This window comes from Eschrichtius robustus, chromosome 14 (assembly GCF_028021215.1).
Source record: "Eschrichtius robustus isolate mEscRob2 chromosome 14, mEscRob2.pri, whole genome shotgun sequence".
NCBI classification, from domain to species: domain Eukaryota; kingdom Metazoa; phylum Chordata; class Mammalia; order Artiodactyla; family Eschrichtiidae; genus Eschrichtius; species Eschrichtius robustus.
Window position 1 is genome coordinate 25,219,232 of NC_090837.1, and position 17,109 is coordinate 25,236,340.

Below are 17,109 nucleotides of genomic sequence, written 5' to 3' on the forward strand. Positions count from 1 at the left end.
TGTCCACAGAGTTGCTGCCAGCTCCCAGCAGGATCAATCAGGTTGGAACCACAGCAGACTAACAGCTTCAACCATAGGCTGTAGAAGGACCAAGAAGCCTGCGGGGAGAGGCTCGTGTGTCTAGGGGGCAATGACCAGCGTGAATGACTGTGAGCTCTCCGAGGAAAGAGGCGTGATGGGGCGGCACACTTCACTTTGCAAGAGGTACTAATGGCCAATAATGCCACCAACACTTTACACGGTACCTGAACGTGGAAGGCAATTAATTGACAAAGGTTTCCTGGGTGCCATTAATCAATCAGTAGATAACTAAGTGGGGAGGTGGTCCCTTGGTCTCTTCTCTCTCCAGTTTGTATTTCTAAACGTTGTCCCTACTCCCCTGCCCTCCTCCTGGGTCCCTGAGTTTCCAACCTCTGTTCCCCACTCCCCACACTATGACCCAGGGAACGCTAGTTCTGGGAGGTGGTGATGGGTCTTCCACAAAAACAAAAGGGTGAGGGTTCCAGGGTCAGATCATTTGGGGAGCCCTAAACAATATATTTTCCCTCTTGAAAACTTACAAGATGTATGAGCATATTAGGGCTCCATGAAATTCTTCTCTAAAGGTTTCAACTTTTCTGGAAGGGCTTTTGGCTCAACACCAGCTTGGAGAAATCTACGTCTCTCAGCCCTAAAACCATGTACCTTCTTCTCACGCCCTCTCCTTTCACTTACTGCTGCTAATCCGCTAGGGCTACTGTTGTGTTACAGTTGGTTGCAAAGCAAAAGTTACAAGGCTCGGAGTGAAGATGGGTGTTTCTGAGGTTCCGAAAGTCCTACCTGAAGTCCAGATGTTAATTCTCCAGACCACTGAGGTCCCTGGGAGTGTTACCTCTAATAAATGATATTCCCCAATGTTATTTCCTCCCACATTATAACGTTTTGTCTTAACAGCCCTGTCACATAACAAGGGCAGAAATCACTTAGCCCTGTGTTCAGCCCTGTCTGGTGGAAAGGAGACACACAGAAGTAGTGGATGCTGAGGAAGGACAAGACTCAGGTCTCACGTGCGTCCCTGATGCCATGGGTAGAACGGCAAAAGGAAGAAGCTCTACTCACCTGGCTGTGCCCCACGGCCACTGTCTTCTTCTCCAGATCCAGGGTCTGCAGGAGCTCTGCCACAGCCTGGGAAAAAGAGGAGAGTTAGAAAGGAAGATAGACTGAGGGCAGGAGACTCCCAAAGTGGAAGGTCAGCTGGCTGCATGGCTGAGGGATACACCGGGAGAGAGAGGGTGACCCCACATGTCCGTGAGCTGACAGAGCTCCACCTCCCCAGGTAAGTGCGGAGGATGAGCACGTACTGGGCACCTACTGTGTACCATCCACCCTGCTGGGACCTTCACAGACACCACCTCGTTCCAGCCTCACAGCAACCCTAGGTGGGTCGTCATACTACCGTGCCCATTTCATAGAGGAGAAAACCACAGATGCAAAACTCAACGGAAAATGTGTCTGCTACGGAAAACAGTATGGCGGCTCCTCGAAAAGTTAAACATGCAGTTACTATATGATCTAGAAATTCCACTTCTAGATAGATACCCAAAAAAGTGAAAGCAGGGACTTGAACAGATACTCGCACACACTCATATTCATGCCAGCATCATTCACAGTAGCCAAAAGGTAGAAGTAACCCAAGTGTCCATCAACAGATGGATGGATAAACAAAATGTGGTATATATGCCCAACGGAACATTAATCAGCTTTAAAAGGGAAGGAAATTCTGACACATGCTACAACATGGATGAACCCTGAGGACATCATGCTAAGTACAATAAGCCAAACACAAAAGGACAAATACTGTATGATTCCACTTACATAAGGTCCCTAGAGCAGCCAAATTCATAGAGACAGAAAGTAGAATGGTGGTTGCCAGGGGCTTCGGGGAGGGGCATGGGGAGTTAGTGTTTACTGGGTACAGAGTTTCGTTTCAGTTTTACAAGATGAAGGAATTGTGGAGATGGATGGTGGTGATGGCTGCACAGCAGTGTGAATGTACTTAATACCACTGAACTGCACACTTAAAAATGGTTAAAATGGTAAATTTTATGTTACCTATGTTTTACCAGCATTTTAAAAAAACGGAATGAAAGCATTTCCCCAAGGTTATAAGTTACACATGGGCCGAACCAGACTCGAATCAAGGTGTGTCGGGCCACAATGCAACACCTATGTCTCGACTGCTTCCCAGGCCCCAGACAGCTGCAGAGGGCCCTAGGCTACTGGGGAATTTACCTGCTGTGTCCCCCGTGACAGCGTCCCCAGCACCCTGTCCTTCTCGTCACACGTACTGGAGACGGCCTCACTCTCCCAAGTATGTGAATAAATGGCGTGCCCTTTAACCCTGCATTCCTGACCTAGGTTAGGGAGGGAGAGCCTGTGTTTAATTCACCTGTTTCCTCCACTGCACCTGGTACTGTTCCATGCATACGGTAGGAGCTCAATAAATATGACGACCGAATGAGGGAACGCCCAGCAAGAGAGACCCAGGGAGGGTAGAAACGGGGTAGGGTTGGGGGGGAGTGTGGAGAAAGGCCACCCCCTCCAGGAGAAACAAATTCACTCAGAGATCCCTGGATGCAGCCTTAGCCAAACCACCAGCCATTTAATGGAATTTTCCTCTTGTCGTATAGGCCCGCAGGCTCTGAAGCAAGCCTGCCAGAGATCCGTACCCTCAGATGAACGCAGGTCGTGCCTGGCTCCCTGGTGACTGCCATTCCCCTCCCGCTCCACCCTCACACCACCCCTCACGGACCTTCCATTCACTGGAAATCACAAAGTCTATCTTCAGAATAAGCTGTCAGAAAAGTAACTGCGACACTCAAAGAAGCAAAAGGTATCATGAGACAGAGTGATCTGGTAGATGAGTTTCCGTTCCATGGGTCATTGGCATCACAGAAAACTTCCTAAGATACAAAAAAAAAAAAAAAAAATGCTTATTAAAAGTCTACCCTGAGGCTGTAATCTGGGGGGAAGTTTCCTCCTCTGGCCTCTGAGAGGAACATTCCATAGCGCCCCCTCCAAAAATTCAGTGGTTTCACTTATTACACGTTAGCCAAAAATGTTCCAAGGGAGCTATAGGCAGCAGAATGCATAAAACCAACATATCCAGACTACGACATTTTTTTTCGCTCTGCACGAGAAGAAAACAAAATAAACATTGGCTGAAAACAAGATGGATGGATGGAAAAGAAACGAAGCCTACGGCTGGTGACAATTGTCTAACCTACTTTGGAGTTAACGCCCAGAGTCCACGTGTGGGAGGAAAAAATCAGGATGTGGAGTCAGATCCGCCTGGACTGAGATTCTCGTTTAACCACTCACGCACCGTGTGACCCTGGACAAGCATTCTACTCTGAGCTGCAGGCTGCTCTTCAGAAAAGTGGGGGGAAATAATGGCACCTATTATGGAAGACTCTGTGGCTGTGCCTGTGGAGGGCTTCACAAAACAGCTGCATACAGTAGGCACTCAGGAAACATTCTGAGCCTGTCCTGATGTCCCAGAGCTGGTCCTAGCGGCCTCCCTCTTGGATAAAATGGCAGAGGTGCTGCAGAATGCAGACTAAGCTTCCATTGCTCAGGTGTACCCCAAACACGGCCAAAACACACACCCGGCCCCACAAGATCCAAGGATTCTTCTCCGTCTCCCTGCTTTCTTAGAGCCCTTTAGATGTCTGTGTAGCCAAGCACATTAGGCCTCACAGAGATATTCTGTCCTGTTGACCTCATTGTACAGATAAGGGCGCTGAGGTCCAAGTGACAGAGTGAACAGGTGGCTGCGGGCACTGAACTGTGCTTCTGACCCTCATTTTCCTCACCTGCAAAATGATGCTAACATTCCCTGCCTAGACTGTACAGGGGCCGGGACAATTAACTGAGAATATGTACATGAAAATGACTTTGTCAGTGACTTTGTACTCAGTTGCTCTCATTATCAACATTAATAGTACTCTTAGATCGAACCACATGAAATTGTCACTTGCTTAGGTGAAATACCAGTGATTTCATTTGTTTCTACCTAATATGATCACTGTCAACAGCCAGCTGGTGGATGACAGGGCAAGAATCCAGGTGGCTGTAAGAAATTTCTTCCTTGTTCCGCATCTTTATGGAATCAGCTAATCCATCTGAATTGTCCCGACAGTTGAGGTAAAACCTCTCGGCATGGAAGGCTGAGTACAATGTTGGCCATTTTGCTTCCAAAAAAAGAGTTTTCCCTTGTGTTTTGGGGTCTGAGCACTGCTCTAAGTGTTTTACCCATAACTCATCTAATTTTCAAATCTCTGTGACTATCTTAGGAAGTTTTATGCCCGTTTTATAGAGAAAGAAAATGAGGTCGAGTGCAATGAAAGGACTTGTCAAACATCACATGCTAAGAAGTAATGGAGGGGGACACAGCCCCAGGGAATCAGAGAACTCAGTTTGTTCTCTGCCCTCGGATGCTGCGATCCAGTACAGCTCCATCTTTTGCTAGCTGTGTGACCCTGAGCACGCCGCCCCTCCTCTCTGGTCCTCTTGGTGCCCTATTCTAGAATAGGAGTAGTCATGCCTATGCTACAAGGATGTGGTGGCGGTTTAATGAGACCACGAAAGTAGTGTGTAGGAGTGAGACTTCCAGAATGCCATACAAGGAGCTTGATAAATCCTCTCCCCCCCAAAACAATGATAGAAATGGATACAGTTTTCAAAAACAACAACTTTGATACTCTGGAAATTGAGCAAGGGGATACAGCAAATTGAGAAACATTTATTCAAGAGAAACTACTGGGCCTTTAAGAACCGTGGGAGTTTATGGCAGCCATGACCAAGACCCTTCCACTCCCCACTAAGCTCTGTCACTGCAGTGGTCCTACCAGGGCGAGGCAAGCTGTGAAAACCATCCACTTTGCTGCCAGAAGGAGTTCACTTACAAGGAGCAAAGTAAGGGGACATCCCACACCCAGGAACATTGTCAGAAACAGTAGTGCTCTTGGCAGCAAACAAATGCAGAAGGTCAATGGCACAGCTAGCCTGTTATCCTGACAGGGACAAGCAATGGGCCAGTGACTAGCCAGGTCCCTATAACAAGGAGATATAGGGAATGGGACAGTCATAGTGGGCCTTGAGAACCTCCCATATATTCCTGGCAATCTGGAAAGCTACACACATGCACGGGAGGGACTGAGAGAGCCTTAGGCATCTAAATAGCCCTACTTAAATATAAGGCCACGTGCACAGGCAGAAAACATGTGAAAGAGCCACATAGAAAGTAATATCTGTGGCACACTGCAAATGCCTGAATGTCGAATACATTTTCCAACCCACACAGAGTACCATAAGAATTAGATAAAAGCTTCACAGCTTCAAAATGTTTGACCACAACCTCTCCTGACCACTAAGCTGTGCGGACACAGGGGCAACTCTTGAGAAATCACAATTTATAATAAAAACAAGAGTGAAACAAACTGAAAAGAGATGGCAGCAGTCTCACAACATGGGGGAGCCAGACTCCATAACCCTAGTTCAGATAAGTTACCAAGTAACTGGGAAAAGAGCACAATTTAGAGATGCAGTTTTATATTATTGAAAATGGCCAGCTTTCAACAAAAAATTACAAGACACGCAAAGAAACTGGAAAGTGTAACCTATACTCAAGAAAACAAACAAACAAAAAGCAGTCAACAGAAACCCTCTGTGGGCTTGGATGCTGGACTTAAAGACTTCCAAGCAGCTCTTACAATGCACATAATGTACTTAATATCATGCCTGGCACATGCTAAGTTTCAATAAGTACTAATAACTGGTGGAGGCTCTGAGGTTATAAGCCCCTCTTTGGCACTGCGGAGTGATGACACACCCTTCACCTTCACCATTCTAGGCTCAAATTATGAGTCCTTCAACGTACCTGGGAGAAACCCAATTCATGCCTCCACTTGCAGAATCCTTTTGTGTCCTAGAATTTTGCACAGAGCTTTCCCTCCAATGTTCAATGAAAAGCACACAGTCTGACATCTCATGTTAAGCTGAACACGCCAGACAAGCAGCGGAAGACTCCAGGAACCACAAAGAGCCATGGCTGGGAAGAGCTTCCCCAACTCAATCCTCAGCAGGCAGTGTGATGCAGGGAATCCACGTCCGTGGAGATAGATGCTCTCCTAGTAAACCATTTGGCTGCTGTCAGTACGGCACCTTCTGCAGGAAACCCACACCATGACCCAATGGCTGCCATGTGTTTGGGCACCTACCATGTGCCAGGCACTTTGTTATGCCCTATCACGTGTTGTCCCTGGTCATACAGCTATCAAAGCATCATGGGGCATGGATGAATGGAAAGAGAGATGGCAGATACCAGGATTTGAACCCAAGTCTGTCTGGCTCTAAACCACATGCTTTTAACCACTGAAAACTCTCACTTACACACTGATCAAACCATTCCATAAGGGTGGGGACTGTATCTCTGTTCTTTAACTCTATAGGCTCAAGACTGTAAATAGAATGTCTGGCACAAAGCATAAACTATATGGACGAACATATAAATAACACACACATATTTATATAATTGGGTTGGTTAACACAGAATGGAAAACATGTAGAATTATTAAAACAGTAGACCCCAACTGGAGGAGGACAGCAAGGTGAGAAAGAAAAGGATGACGAATAAATTCCAGAGGGCTAAGGCTATGGAAGGCCCTGTAAAAATCGTTTAGCATCGTGAGAGCGGACAGCTCCCTCTCTCCCTCCCCCCACCCCTCCGCCCCAGTCATGGGCTCACAGGGGCCTCTCCCCAGCAGAAAAGGACTCTGAGACAAATTCAGAGGAAATTGGGAGTGTCTACCAGGGTCTAAGACGGAACAAGAGTGGCTGCCTTTGAGAAGACAGACTGGCATGCCTTAGGTGTGTTCAGATCAAGTCCCCAGGGACACAGATTTGGTTGGCTAAAATCAATCATCACTGTAGACTCAGGGGAAGAGGGTGGGCCCAGGGCTTTCCTATCATGGATCAGGGAGACTGAGTGATTCCTGCCTCAGCAGCAGAGAGACTGAAGGGACCAGAATCTGGGACAGAGCCAAGGTGAACCGAATGAGCTCTTCCAGGAACCTGCCTGAGGTCACTCTGGGAGGGCTTCAGTGTGGGTTAAGGCATAATCTTAACCAGATGGGATAACCTGGGAGAGAGGAATGGGACCCACGATGGTTACAGAGGGGAAACAGGGTCATTTTGGAGACCGGAGCAGGTGCCTGGGTGTCTAGAAGAGACGGGCATCCTCAACGGCTAGAAGTTGGCGTGAAAACACTGCTCCCTATAGAGGGCCATGGAATGGGCAGAGCCAACTTGACTTCCTTCACAATTTTGCTTAAGCCAGTTCAAATAATAACGATCTGGTCTTCAAAGCCATGCTCCTGCTGATAACCTTTTGGTTAGCTATCACTGACCACCTGATAAAGCCCAGACTCTATCCCTGCTAACAATGACTGTGGTCTGGCCCCTGCCAACAACCTCAGACCCTTTTCTTGACACTTGGCAGCATTTATGCTCCAGCCACACTAGATTAGCCATGTAACCTCGCGACTCTGGATCTCTGTTCATGCTGTTCCCAATGTGGCTTGCCCTGTACTCTTTCACTTACTTGATTCCTCGAAATTGTCCCAGAAAGCTCAACTCAATCATCATCTGCTCTGAGGTGTCTTCCCTGAATGTCCCACCCTCACCCCTGCTGCAAAAATCAGAAGTTTTAGATGTGTTTCCTGGGGCATCCCAGAACTATCCCTCTGTCTGGAAATTACTCATTTTCATCTTTCTTCCCCACGAAGCTGTGTCCTGTTCATTCCTGTCTCTCTGGCAGCTAGCACAGGGCCTGGTGCAAAGCAGGCACTTGGTTACAGTTGGACGGGATCAATAATAATTATTTTAAATTAACATCACGGATGGCACATTCGATACAAAACTTCACGGAATACTCTTGTCTTCAAAAGGCTCCCATTCGGAAGTCCTTTATGAACATGGAAAGATGCTCACCAGCCCTGACCATCAGAGGACTGCAAATCAAAACCACAATGAGATACCACCTCACACCCATTAGGATAACTACTGCAAAACAAACAAACAAACAGAAAACCCAGAAAATAACAAACGTTGGCAAAGATGTGGAGAAACTGGAACCCTCGTCGGGGGAAATATAAAATAATGCAGCCATTACGGAAAACAGTTTGGAGGTTCCTCAAAAAATTAAACATAGGATTACCATATGATCCAGCAATTCCACTTTGGGTATATACCCAAAAGAATCAAACACAGGGTCTCAAAGAGATATTTGTACACTGTGTTCATAGCAGGGTCACTCAGAATAGCCAAAAGGTGGAAGCAGTCCAAGTGTCCACTGACAGAGGATGGATAAACAAAATGCTGTACTACATAAACACAATGGAACAGTATTCAGCCTTCAAAGAAGGAAATTCTTCTTTTAAGAATGTGCTGCAACATGTGCTACAACATGGGTGAACCTTGAGGACATCATACTGCGTGCAGTAAGCCAGTTACAAAAGGACAAATACTAGATGATTCCACTTATATGAGGTCCCTAGCGCAATCAAATTCATAGAGACAGAAAGCAGAATGGTGGTTGCCAAGGGCTGGTTGGGGGGCGGGGGATGGGGAGTTAAGTGTTGAATGAAGACAGTCTCAGTTTTGGAAAATGAAGAGTTCTGGAGATGGATGGAGGGATGGATCCATGGATGGATGGATGGCAGTGGTGGCTTCACAACAATACGAAATGTACTTAAGGTCACTATGCTTAAAAATGGTTAAGTATGCTTGAAAATGGTTAAGATGGTAAATTTTATGTTATGTGTATTTTACCACAATAAATAGTAAAAAGCCCTATATGAGCAATTTGAGAGCCTGAGTTCAAATCCCAGCTCTACCACCGCCCCACTGCCCGGCTGCGGGGTGACAGCCTCAGTTGCCTCTGCTGTAAAATGGGGATAATTCCCAGAGCAGGGAGGCTTTATATACTGAGAGCTGTAACCTTTTCACATTACGCCTGGTATTTTGTGATGAGGGTTTGTGCATCTGTGGTAAAAGGCACACACTATTTTTGTTTCGGGAGCACAAAATATCCATCAGGGACCCTCCAAATGAGAGTACTTCACTGGGAAAGAGCCTTGTTTAAGCACCACGTGCATGTTGGGCACACAGGGGACGCACCAAGGCCCATTTCACACCCTGACAATGAATTCCCTCTGCTGCTGTCTAGTGTCTAATGATAATATTGACCTTTTCTAGCTGTCAAACTTGTCTTATTAAATCCTGAGGTCTTAAATGCTTTGCACACAGAGGCTGACAGTTTGCCCACCCGAGCACGTGTTCATGTATAATTCATGGCATATCGTGTTGCCTGGCAAATGAATATTTATCAGCTTTTTCATAAGAGGCAGGATGGCGTTTCCTTTTGTTGCTACCAAAATCCTATGCTGCAGCAAATGAAATTTGTGAGCAAATAAAAAGAGAATAAGCAGCAGCAAAAACTCCCAAGTCCATTCCACTTGTAATCTTCCACTTTCCGAGGCCTCCAGCGAGGGTATGGAGGTGGTTTCGGTTTGGCTACAAGAGAGAACTGCTGAGTCGTCCAGAATAGAAATGCTTCCATATGCTACCCCCACTGCCCCCGCAGAAAGCTCCCCCACGCCCCACTTCTGTGCTGTTTTCAACTGCAGAGGAGCCCAAGCCCCTTTCAATGGTTCCATTCCAGATGCTCTGAACAGAGATTAAGACTGGGGGGGGGGACCTAGGATAAAGAACCCCAATGAAGCTTGGTACAGAGTGGCTGGTGGCACCAAGCCAGGCAGAGTTTCGTGGTTTCCAAGACGGGTTGGAGGGGATAGCCCTGCTCCACACCAGCTTGCGTCTGAGGTCCCCTCCCCATGGTGACTCAGGAGGACCACAGAGAAATGCCGCCTTGTCTGCAGGAGGTGGCCTGCGCCCTGGCCCCTGCCGCAGAAAAGAGCCGAGAGAGGACTTAAGAATTGTGACTCTTTTCACTCTTCTTGCCTCACGACTCAGTGAGCTCAGGCACGCAAGGACACACTCACTTGGAGGGGGAGTTTCAACATGGTTGTGAATATCCAGTCTGTGTGGCTTGGCTGCCATCACTCTGGCCTTGAAAGATGATGATGGTGGTGCTGATGCTGCTGACAGTAGTTCATATACAATGAGCCCTTATTATATGCCGGGCCCTGCGTCAAGCACATCAATTATACTATTACATATAATCCTCCAAACGCCCCACTGGAGTTGGTATTATTGTTGTTCCCATTTTACAGATGAGGAAACTGAGGCAGAAAGATGGATTCACTCGTTTACTTTCACACAGCCCCAGCTGGGAGTCAACTGCAAGTCTGTTTGACTCTGGAGCTCAGGCTTTCTCAAAGGCACTCCCTGGAATCAAGAAATTTGGGTTCAAGGACAAAACCCATGAATGCTCGGCTGTGTGGCCTCAAGGGAATCATTCATCTCCATGAGCCTACGTCTCCTCACTTATAAAAGAGATGTAATAGCTCTTGTTTTGCAGGGCTGTTGTGAGGATGCAGTAGGGCTTTGCAAATTCTGAAGAGCTCTATCATCATTGATTAGCCGGTGGCCATTCTCAATAGAAACATTTACCGAGGCTTTGGCACTAGGGGTGAAGACTTCCGGCTCCAGAAGTTTACAGTAGAGATGGAGAAAGGAGATACCCAGGCGCAGAAATAACAAGGTTAGGTACATATTTTCATTCATTCATCCAACGGGAAATTTATCGAGCACTTGCTGTGAGCTAGAGAACACACAAGCAATCTGTGTATAATTTCAGATAAGGATAAGTGCCATGCAACTATTAAAATAAGATAATGTGATGGAGAATAGCATCTGAGCCAAGATCTGAATAGCAAGATGACAATGGCACTGGCCAGGCAAGGACTGGGGAGAAAAGTGCTCCAGGCAGAGGGGACAGTTAGTGCAAAGGCCCTGAGGGGGAGTGTTTGGGACCACAGAGCCCTCTTTTCATAGACTATATCTCAGGGTGCTGGTGCCGCGTGGAACACTCCTATGGGTGGGAATGATGACTTTTCATCTTGCTAGGAGCCCTCCTGGCTGGGACTTGCTCTTTTCGTGGCTCTAATTCTTTCCCTGCACTTCCTCACACAGGGTTTCAGAAAGACCATTCTGGGATAGGCGGTGTCCTAAGTGACATGGCAGGGGGCGAAGTCTGGAGCAGGGGTCTGAGTCAAACCTCACGCTACCGTCATCTTAGCCCCCAAGGCTCAGCTCTCGGATCCCAGCTGCCCCAGCTGCCCCCAGGGCCATCCCCTACGGAGCAGAAGCAATGGGGCCTCCACCTCCCCATCACCTGGCTCCACATACCGTCTTCTCATCCACTCTCTCGGGGGCCGACATGAGCTTCTTCATGAGCAGAGGGTCCAGCACCTGAAATCTTCGGCGGAACTGAGTGAGCCCCATGTGGTCAGCGTAGCCTGGGGTGGGGGGAGCAGAAGAACAAAGAATCCAAATGAGAAGCCCAGCCCAGGGGTCCAGGGGTCTGCTCCCAGCCTTGCTACTCATTGTGTGCCCTCACGTCTTGGGGCCTCATTTTCCCCAGTTGCTAATTTAAGAAATTGGGTTCAATCAGCATTTCCCAACTGCATTCCCCAGAACAAGGACCCTATAAAAGGCTCCAATGAAAGTTTGAAAAAGCTGCCCCCTCATCTGCTTCTTAGAAGGTCACAATCTGTGTGAGCACTGACGTCAAAGGCTCCAGAACCTCTGCAGGGAAGATGCCCTTATTAGCTTTCCTTAACCCAGAGTTCTCCAAACTTGGACCATGGAAAAAAAATTTTTTTTGGTTTAATACTTTTTACCGCCCCACAGACTGCATGTGGGAAATGCTGCATCAGACGGTATCTACATGTTAAATCTAACATGTAGGATGGACACAGCTGCACCCTTCTGTGTGGAAACTGGGAAGTGGCATCTGAAAAGCTACTGAGAGAAGGTGACGTTCGAGCTGGCCTTTGAAGGGGCCGTGAGAGTGTGCCAGAGGATTTGGTGTGGAAGGAAGTCCAGGCAGCGGGAGCCACAGCAGGAAAATACAAGGTTTGTTCCACAGTCACAGCAAAAGCAGTTACTGAGCTTTTATGTGTGCAAGACACTAGGATAACAACTTCCTTGTGTTACAGACACTCTGGGGACTGTATTATTACACCCATTATATAGATTGGAAATTGAGGCCCAGAGAGTTCAAGCCACGTAGCCCAAAGTGAAGTCAACCCTAACTCTTCCAGATGGGATCCAAACCCAGACAGCGATGATAACGAACCCAGTGGAGAGTAACCAACGAGGTCAAAGACAAGCAGGGACTGGGTCCCCAAAGAACTTGAAATCAAATTCCAGACCTCGAGGCTTGAACTTCATCCAAGGGGCGTGGTAGAGCCTCAGTTGCCTTAAAAAGACCCCTCGAGTGGCTGGATGGGAGAAGGTCTGGCGAAATCTCACTCCATTTTGAGATTTCACTTTACAATAAGCCAAATGCATAAACCATGAGGAAGAGTCATGGTGGGTACATGTGGCAAATCCATGAAGCCTTCCTGGGGGAAGAGGAGGGTTTCAGGCCAGGCTGGAAGGATGCTGACCGCACAGAGACCTGGGGGCTGGGAGGTTACAGGCCTGTCCTTTTGAGTCAGACTTACTTGGGTTCGTATCTCACATCTGCCCTGATTAGCCCTCTGACCAGCGACAAGTGACCCTATTTCTTTGAGATTCAAGTTCTTCACTTGTCAGATGAGAGTAATAAGATCTCCTGTCACACAGTCATGATGAGGATTAAATCCAATGATGATTGTAGTATTGGGTTGGCCAAAAAGTTCGTTCGGGTTCTGCTGTGCCACCCCAAATGAACTTTCCGGCCAACCCAATAAAGGAGGCTAATGTGTTTTGAGCACTCTCCCAGGTCCAGGCACTTTTCTGTTATTCCCTTATTAATTTATCAACCCACTCGACAGCTCTCTGAGACCTGAGCTATCACAGGAGATAGAAGGCAGGCACGACCTAGGGACCTGCCAGTGTCAGCCACAGTCAAGCCCAGGCCAACTGGCTCCAGAGTCTGAGCTGTGTCCACCAGTCTGCCCCATATGTAAGGTTTGCTGACCATTTACTCTCCTCCAGGCATTGTGCTAAGGGCTTTGTGAGAACAACATCAGTTAGTATGTGTAACCGCAGTGCCCAGCACGTCGCAGGTACCTGAGAAACAGCATATGTATGTGTGGATCATGCGTGCATGTGTATATGTATTCAGGCACACCTGACATGTTGCAGGTTCAGTTCCAGACCACTGCAACAAATCAAACATCGCAATAAAGCATGCCCAAAACTTTTTGGCTTCCCAGTGCATATAAAAATTATCTTTAGACTACACTATATTCTTTTTTTTTCAATGTTAAACTCATCTTTTTAAAAATATTTATTTATTTATTTATTTTGGCTGCGCCGGGTCTTAGTTGTGGCACACGGGATCTTTGTTGCGGCATGCGAACTCTTAGTTGTGGCATGCGCACGGGATCTAGTTCCCTGACCAGGGATCAAACCCGGGCACCCGGCACTGGGAGCGCGGAGTCTTACCCACTGCACCACCAGGGAAGTCCCTAGACTATACTATATTCTATTAAGCATGCAATACCATTACATCTAAAAAACAATGTACATACTTTAATTAAAAAATACTTTATTACTAGTATTTTCCTGTTGAATTTTATAATCACTTTATTTTTACTAAAGGGTATTAATTGAATAAGTAAATTGATACACTATTTATAATTCTGTGTTTTTATAAAAATAAATTAAAAAATTTTTAAAAATACTTTATTACTAAAAAATACTAACCGTCATCTCAGCCCTCAGCGAGTTGTAAATTTTTGCTGGTTGTGGGTTGGAAACATTGCAAGAATTAACAAAATGTGACACAAAGACACAAAGTGAGCAAATGCTGTAGGAAAAAGCGGTGACAACAGACTGGCTTGACAGACGGTTACCACAAACCTTCGATTTGTACAAAAGTGCACTCTCTGTGAAGCGCAATAAAGCGAAGCACAATAAAACAACGTCTGTTCGTGTATACGTTACATGTGCACAGATTCCAAACGATAAATATGTGATACATGTGTATGGATCTTTGTATGCTTGTAAATATTTCTTGTATGGTATGAGACAGAAGTGACTCAGAGCAGAAAACAATGAGGAGGACTTCCCTGGTGGCACAGTGGTTAAGAATCCACCTGCCAATGCAGGGGACATGGATTTGAGCCCTGGTCCGGGAAGATCCCATGTGCTGCGGAGCCACTAAGCCCGTGCGCCACAACTACTGAGCCTGCACTCTGGAGCCTGTGAGCCACAACTACTGAGCCTGCGCTCTAGAGCCCGCAAGCCACAACTACTGAAGCCCACACGCCTAGAGCCCATGCTCCGCAACAAGAGAAGCCACCACAATGAGACGCCCGTGCACCGCAAGGAAGAGTAGCCCCTGCTCACTGCAACTAGAGAAAGCCCGCGCACAGCAACGAAGACCCAATGCAGCCAAAAATAAATAAATTAATTAAAAAACAAAACAAAACAAGAAAACAATGAGGAAATGAACCAGGTCTGGGAGACAGAAATTTGGGAAGTTATACCACTAGACTTCAACCCTTCACTGAGTTGGAAGCTCCCTGAGTCGGGCGGCGCTGAGAACGCAGAGGGCAGACCCGCAGGGAGGAAGGGGACGCTGACCCGCGCCTGAGCGCAGGGACTCCAACCCTCGGGCCAGGGCGCCTCCGGCCAGCGGGGCGCCATCGATCAGCCACGGGCTGTGACCACCTCGCTCTGCCCGTGCGACAGTTATCTGTCTTCCTGTGCCTGTGGCTGCGTGGACAGGTGGGAAAATCAATGTGATGCTGAAGGGAGCAAGGGGCTCATCTTTGCTTCCAGCTGCTCCCGGCTTCTCCGTCAACTACCTCATGCCCAGGGTTCCGTATTAACGCGGTGGGAGGACACGGGGGCAGTGACCACAAGCTGAGGCGTCAGTGACCACAGAAATATTAAACAAATGGGTGCCCACCCAGACTCCCCGCCAGCCCTGCCACCCCATCCGCTGACTTCGCCTGAGCTGTTTCTGGCAGGGAGGGGAATCCATGGGGTGGCCTATGGGGTCTCAGAGGCAGAAGAGAATGGGAAAATTTCAGATCAAACTCAACTCATAAGATGAGCTAATGGGGGAACCCTGGTGCACGCTTGCTTTCTCAAATACAGGCCTGACGCTTCGTTCCTTTGGCCGAAACCCCTCATTCCCCTATCACCCCATCACCTCCTCAGCTGGACCCAGGAAAGCCAAACTTCCAAAGACAGCATTCACAGGCTGTCTCTCCTGGTGGATCCGCCCCTCATCTCCCACAATCCCCCACTCATTTTGAACCCGATTCCCTGAAAACCAAGGCTCCTCCATGCCTCCCTGCCTTTGCATACGGTGATCCCTCGGCCAAGCTTTTCCTCTCCCTGCACCGGCCAGAGGTGAGCTACCTGCTTCCTTCCAAGACTCAACTAAGACGTTATCTCCTCCAGGAGGTTTTCCCAGTCTCCCTGCTTCCTCCTCTGGGCATCCCCATGTGACACATGCCCTGGTCCCATCACGGACCAGGCTTGTTTCCACACAGATCTCCCAAACCAGGCTGAGTGTCTTGAAGACCAAATATTAATCGTTGTGGAAATTTCACCCTCTACTCCAAGGTAGATGCCCCTGAGATGTTTGTTGTTGAAAGGAAGATGAGTAAGACACACCTGTAGTCTTCCAGGAGTTCACAACTAAGTCAGGAAATAAGATGTACTTTGGACTCAAAGAGACCTCGGCATAAACCTAGGCTTTGCCGCATCCCGCTGTGTGGCCCTAAGCAAGTCCCTTCTCCTCTCTGAGCCTCAGCTTCTTCATCTGTAAAATGGGGTAATCATAGCTCCCCCCTCACAGGGTTGCTGGGCAGTTTCGACGGGATGCCGCATGGAAAGCTCCTGGCACATAGCTGATGCTCCTGTCCCTCGGCTGCCACTGGCGCAGGAGCGTGTCCCAGGAGTCAGAGACAAGGTGCTCGCTCCCAGGCCACCGCTTACCTGCCCTGTGCAGGCGCAGCGCCTCCAGGATGTAGGACCCTGCAAGCTGCACCCTCAGTGCCGGGATGTCCAAGGGCAGGGACCCGCCTGCCCCGGGCTTGTCTCTACCAGGCTGCGGTGGAGTCAGAGACCCCTGCCCGCCTCTGCTCTCCACCACTGGGCTCGGCACCAGGCAGTGGATGAAGTGTAACTGAGACCGTCTGATCACGCTGATCAATGCATCCTAGGACAGAGAGGAGACGGGGTCGCGGTCAGGGCCAGGGTGAGACAGACAGGGGTCTGAACATTCCCCAAATGTATATGCGGTCTGGCCTGGGCATCTCTGTGGGGCCCCTATGTCCTACACCAAGGACCTCCTATCCGTGGCCTGATTAGTACTCATGAGAAATAAAGGACCTTTATAACAACCCTTATTATAACAGATGGAGAAATTGGGACATGGAGAGGACAAGCGAGCGGCCTCAGGCCGCATGGACCACTAGCCGAAAAGGAAGACTAGAACCCGGGACCTGGTCTGCGGGCTTTTCCAGTATAATATGCTACGAGTCATTTCTTCAAACCAATCCTTCCCACATCCCACCCTCCGGAGCTCAGCCTGACTCAGCCTGACCACTTGTTTTTGGATCAAGGTGTCCAGGTAACATCTTTACACCCAGTGCTGGGTCCTGCCGCCTCCCCTATGGAGAGCCTAGAGGTAAACATGCAGGCCTGTGAGAGGTGAGGAAGGCAGGCGGGGCTGGTCTGGCTGTGACATTTGTCACCTTGGTCAAGAGAGCAATTGTGGTTCCTGCAAACTTCCTGAAGCTGCTTAAGCTAAACCAAGGAGCTGAGGCTTTGGCCTCAGACTTGGACGGATCACTTTCCACCAAGTTTCTTTGCTTCTCTGAGCCTCGGTCTCTTCCTTGGTGAAACATGGGTGTTGCCGGCCCCTTCAGG

At 48.3% G+C, this 17,109-nt stretch overlaps 1 protein-coding gene across 2 annotated transcripts in view; it reads right to left on the reverse strand.

Annotated features, from left to right (window-relative positions):
- MYO18B (myosin XVIIIB) overlaps positions 1-17,109 on the reverse strand; it is a 218,080-nt gene that overhangs the window by 131,489 nt on the left and 69,482 nt on the right. For both annotated transcript variants that reach the window (XM_068563218.1, XM_068563217.1), the window contains exons 19-21: positions 16,174-16,396; positions 11,413-11,522; positions 1,099-1,164 (exon numbers count right to left, since the gene is read on the reverse strand). In XM_068563218.1, the coding sequence (XP_068419319.1) occupies positions 1,099-1,164; positions 11,413-11,522; positions 16,174-16,396 (399 nt within the window). The remainder of the gene's footprint in view (positions 1-1,098; positions 1,165-11,412; positions 11,523-16,173; positions 16,397-17,109) is intronic.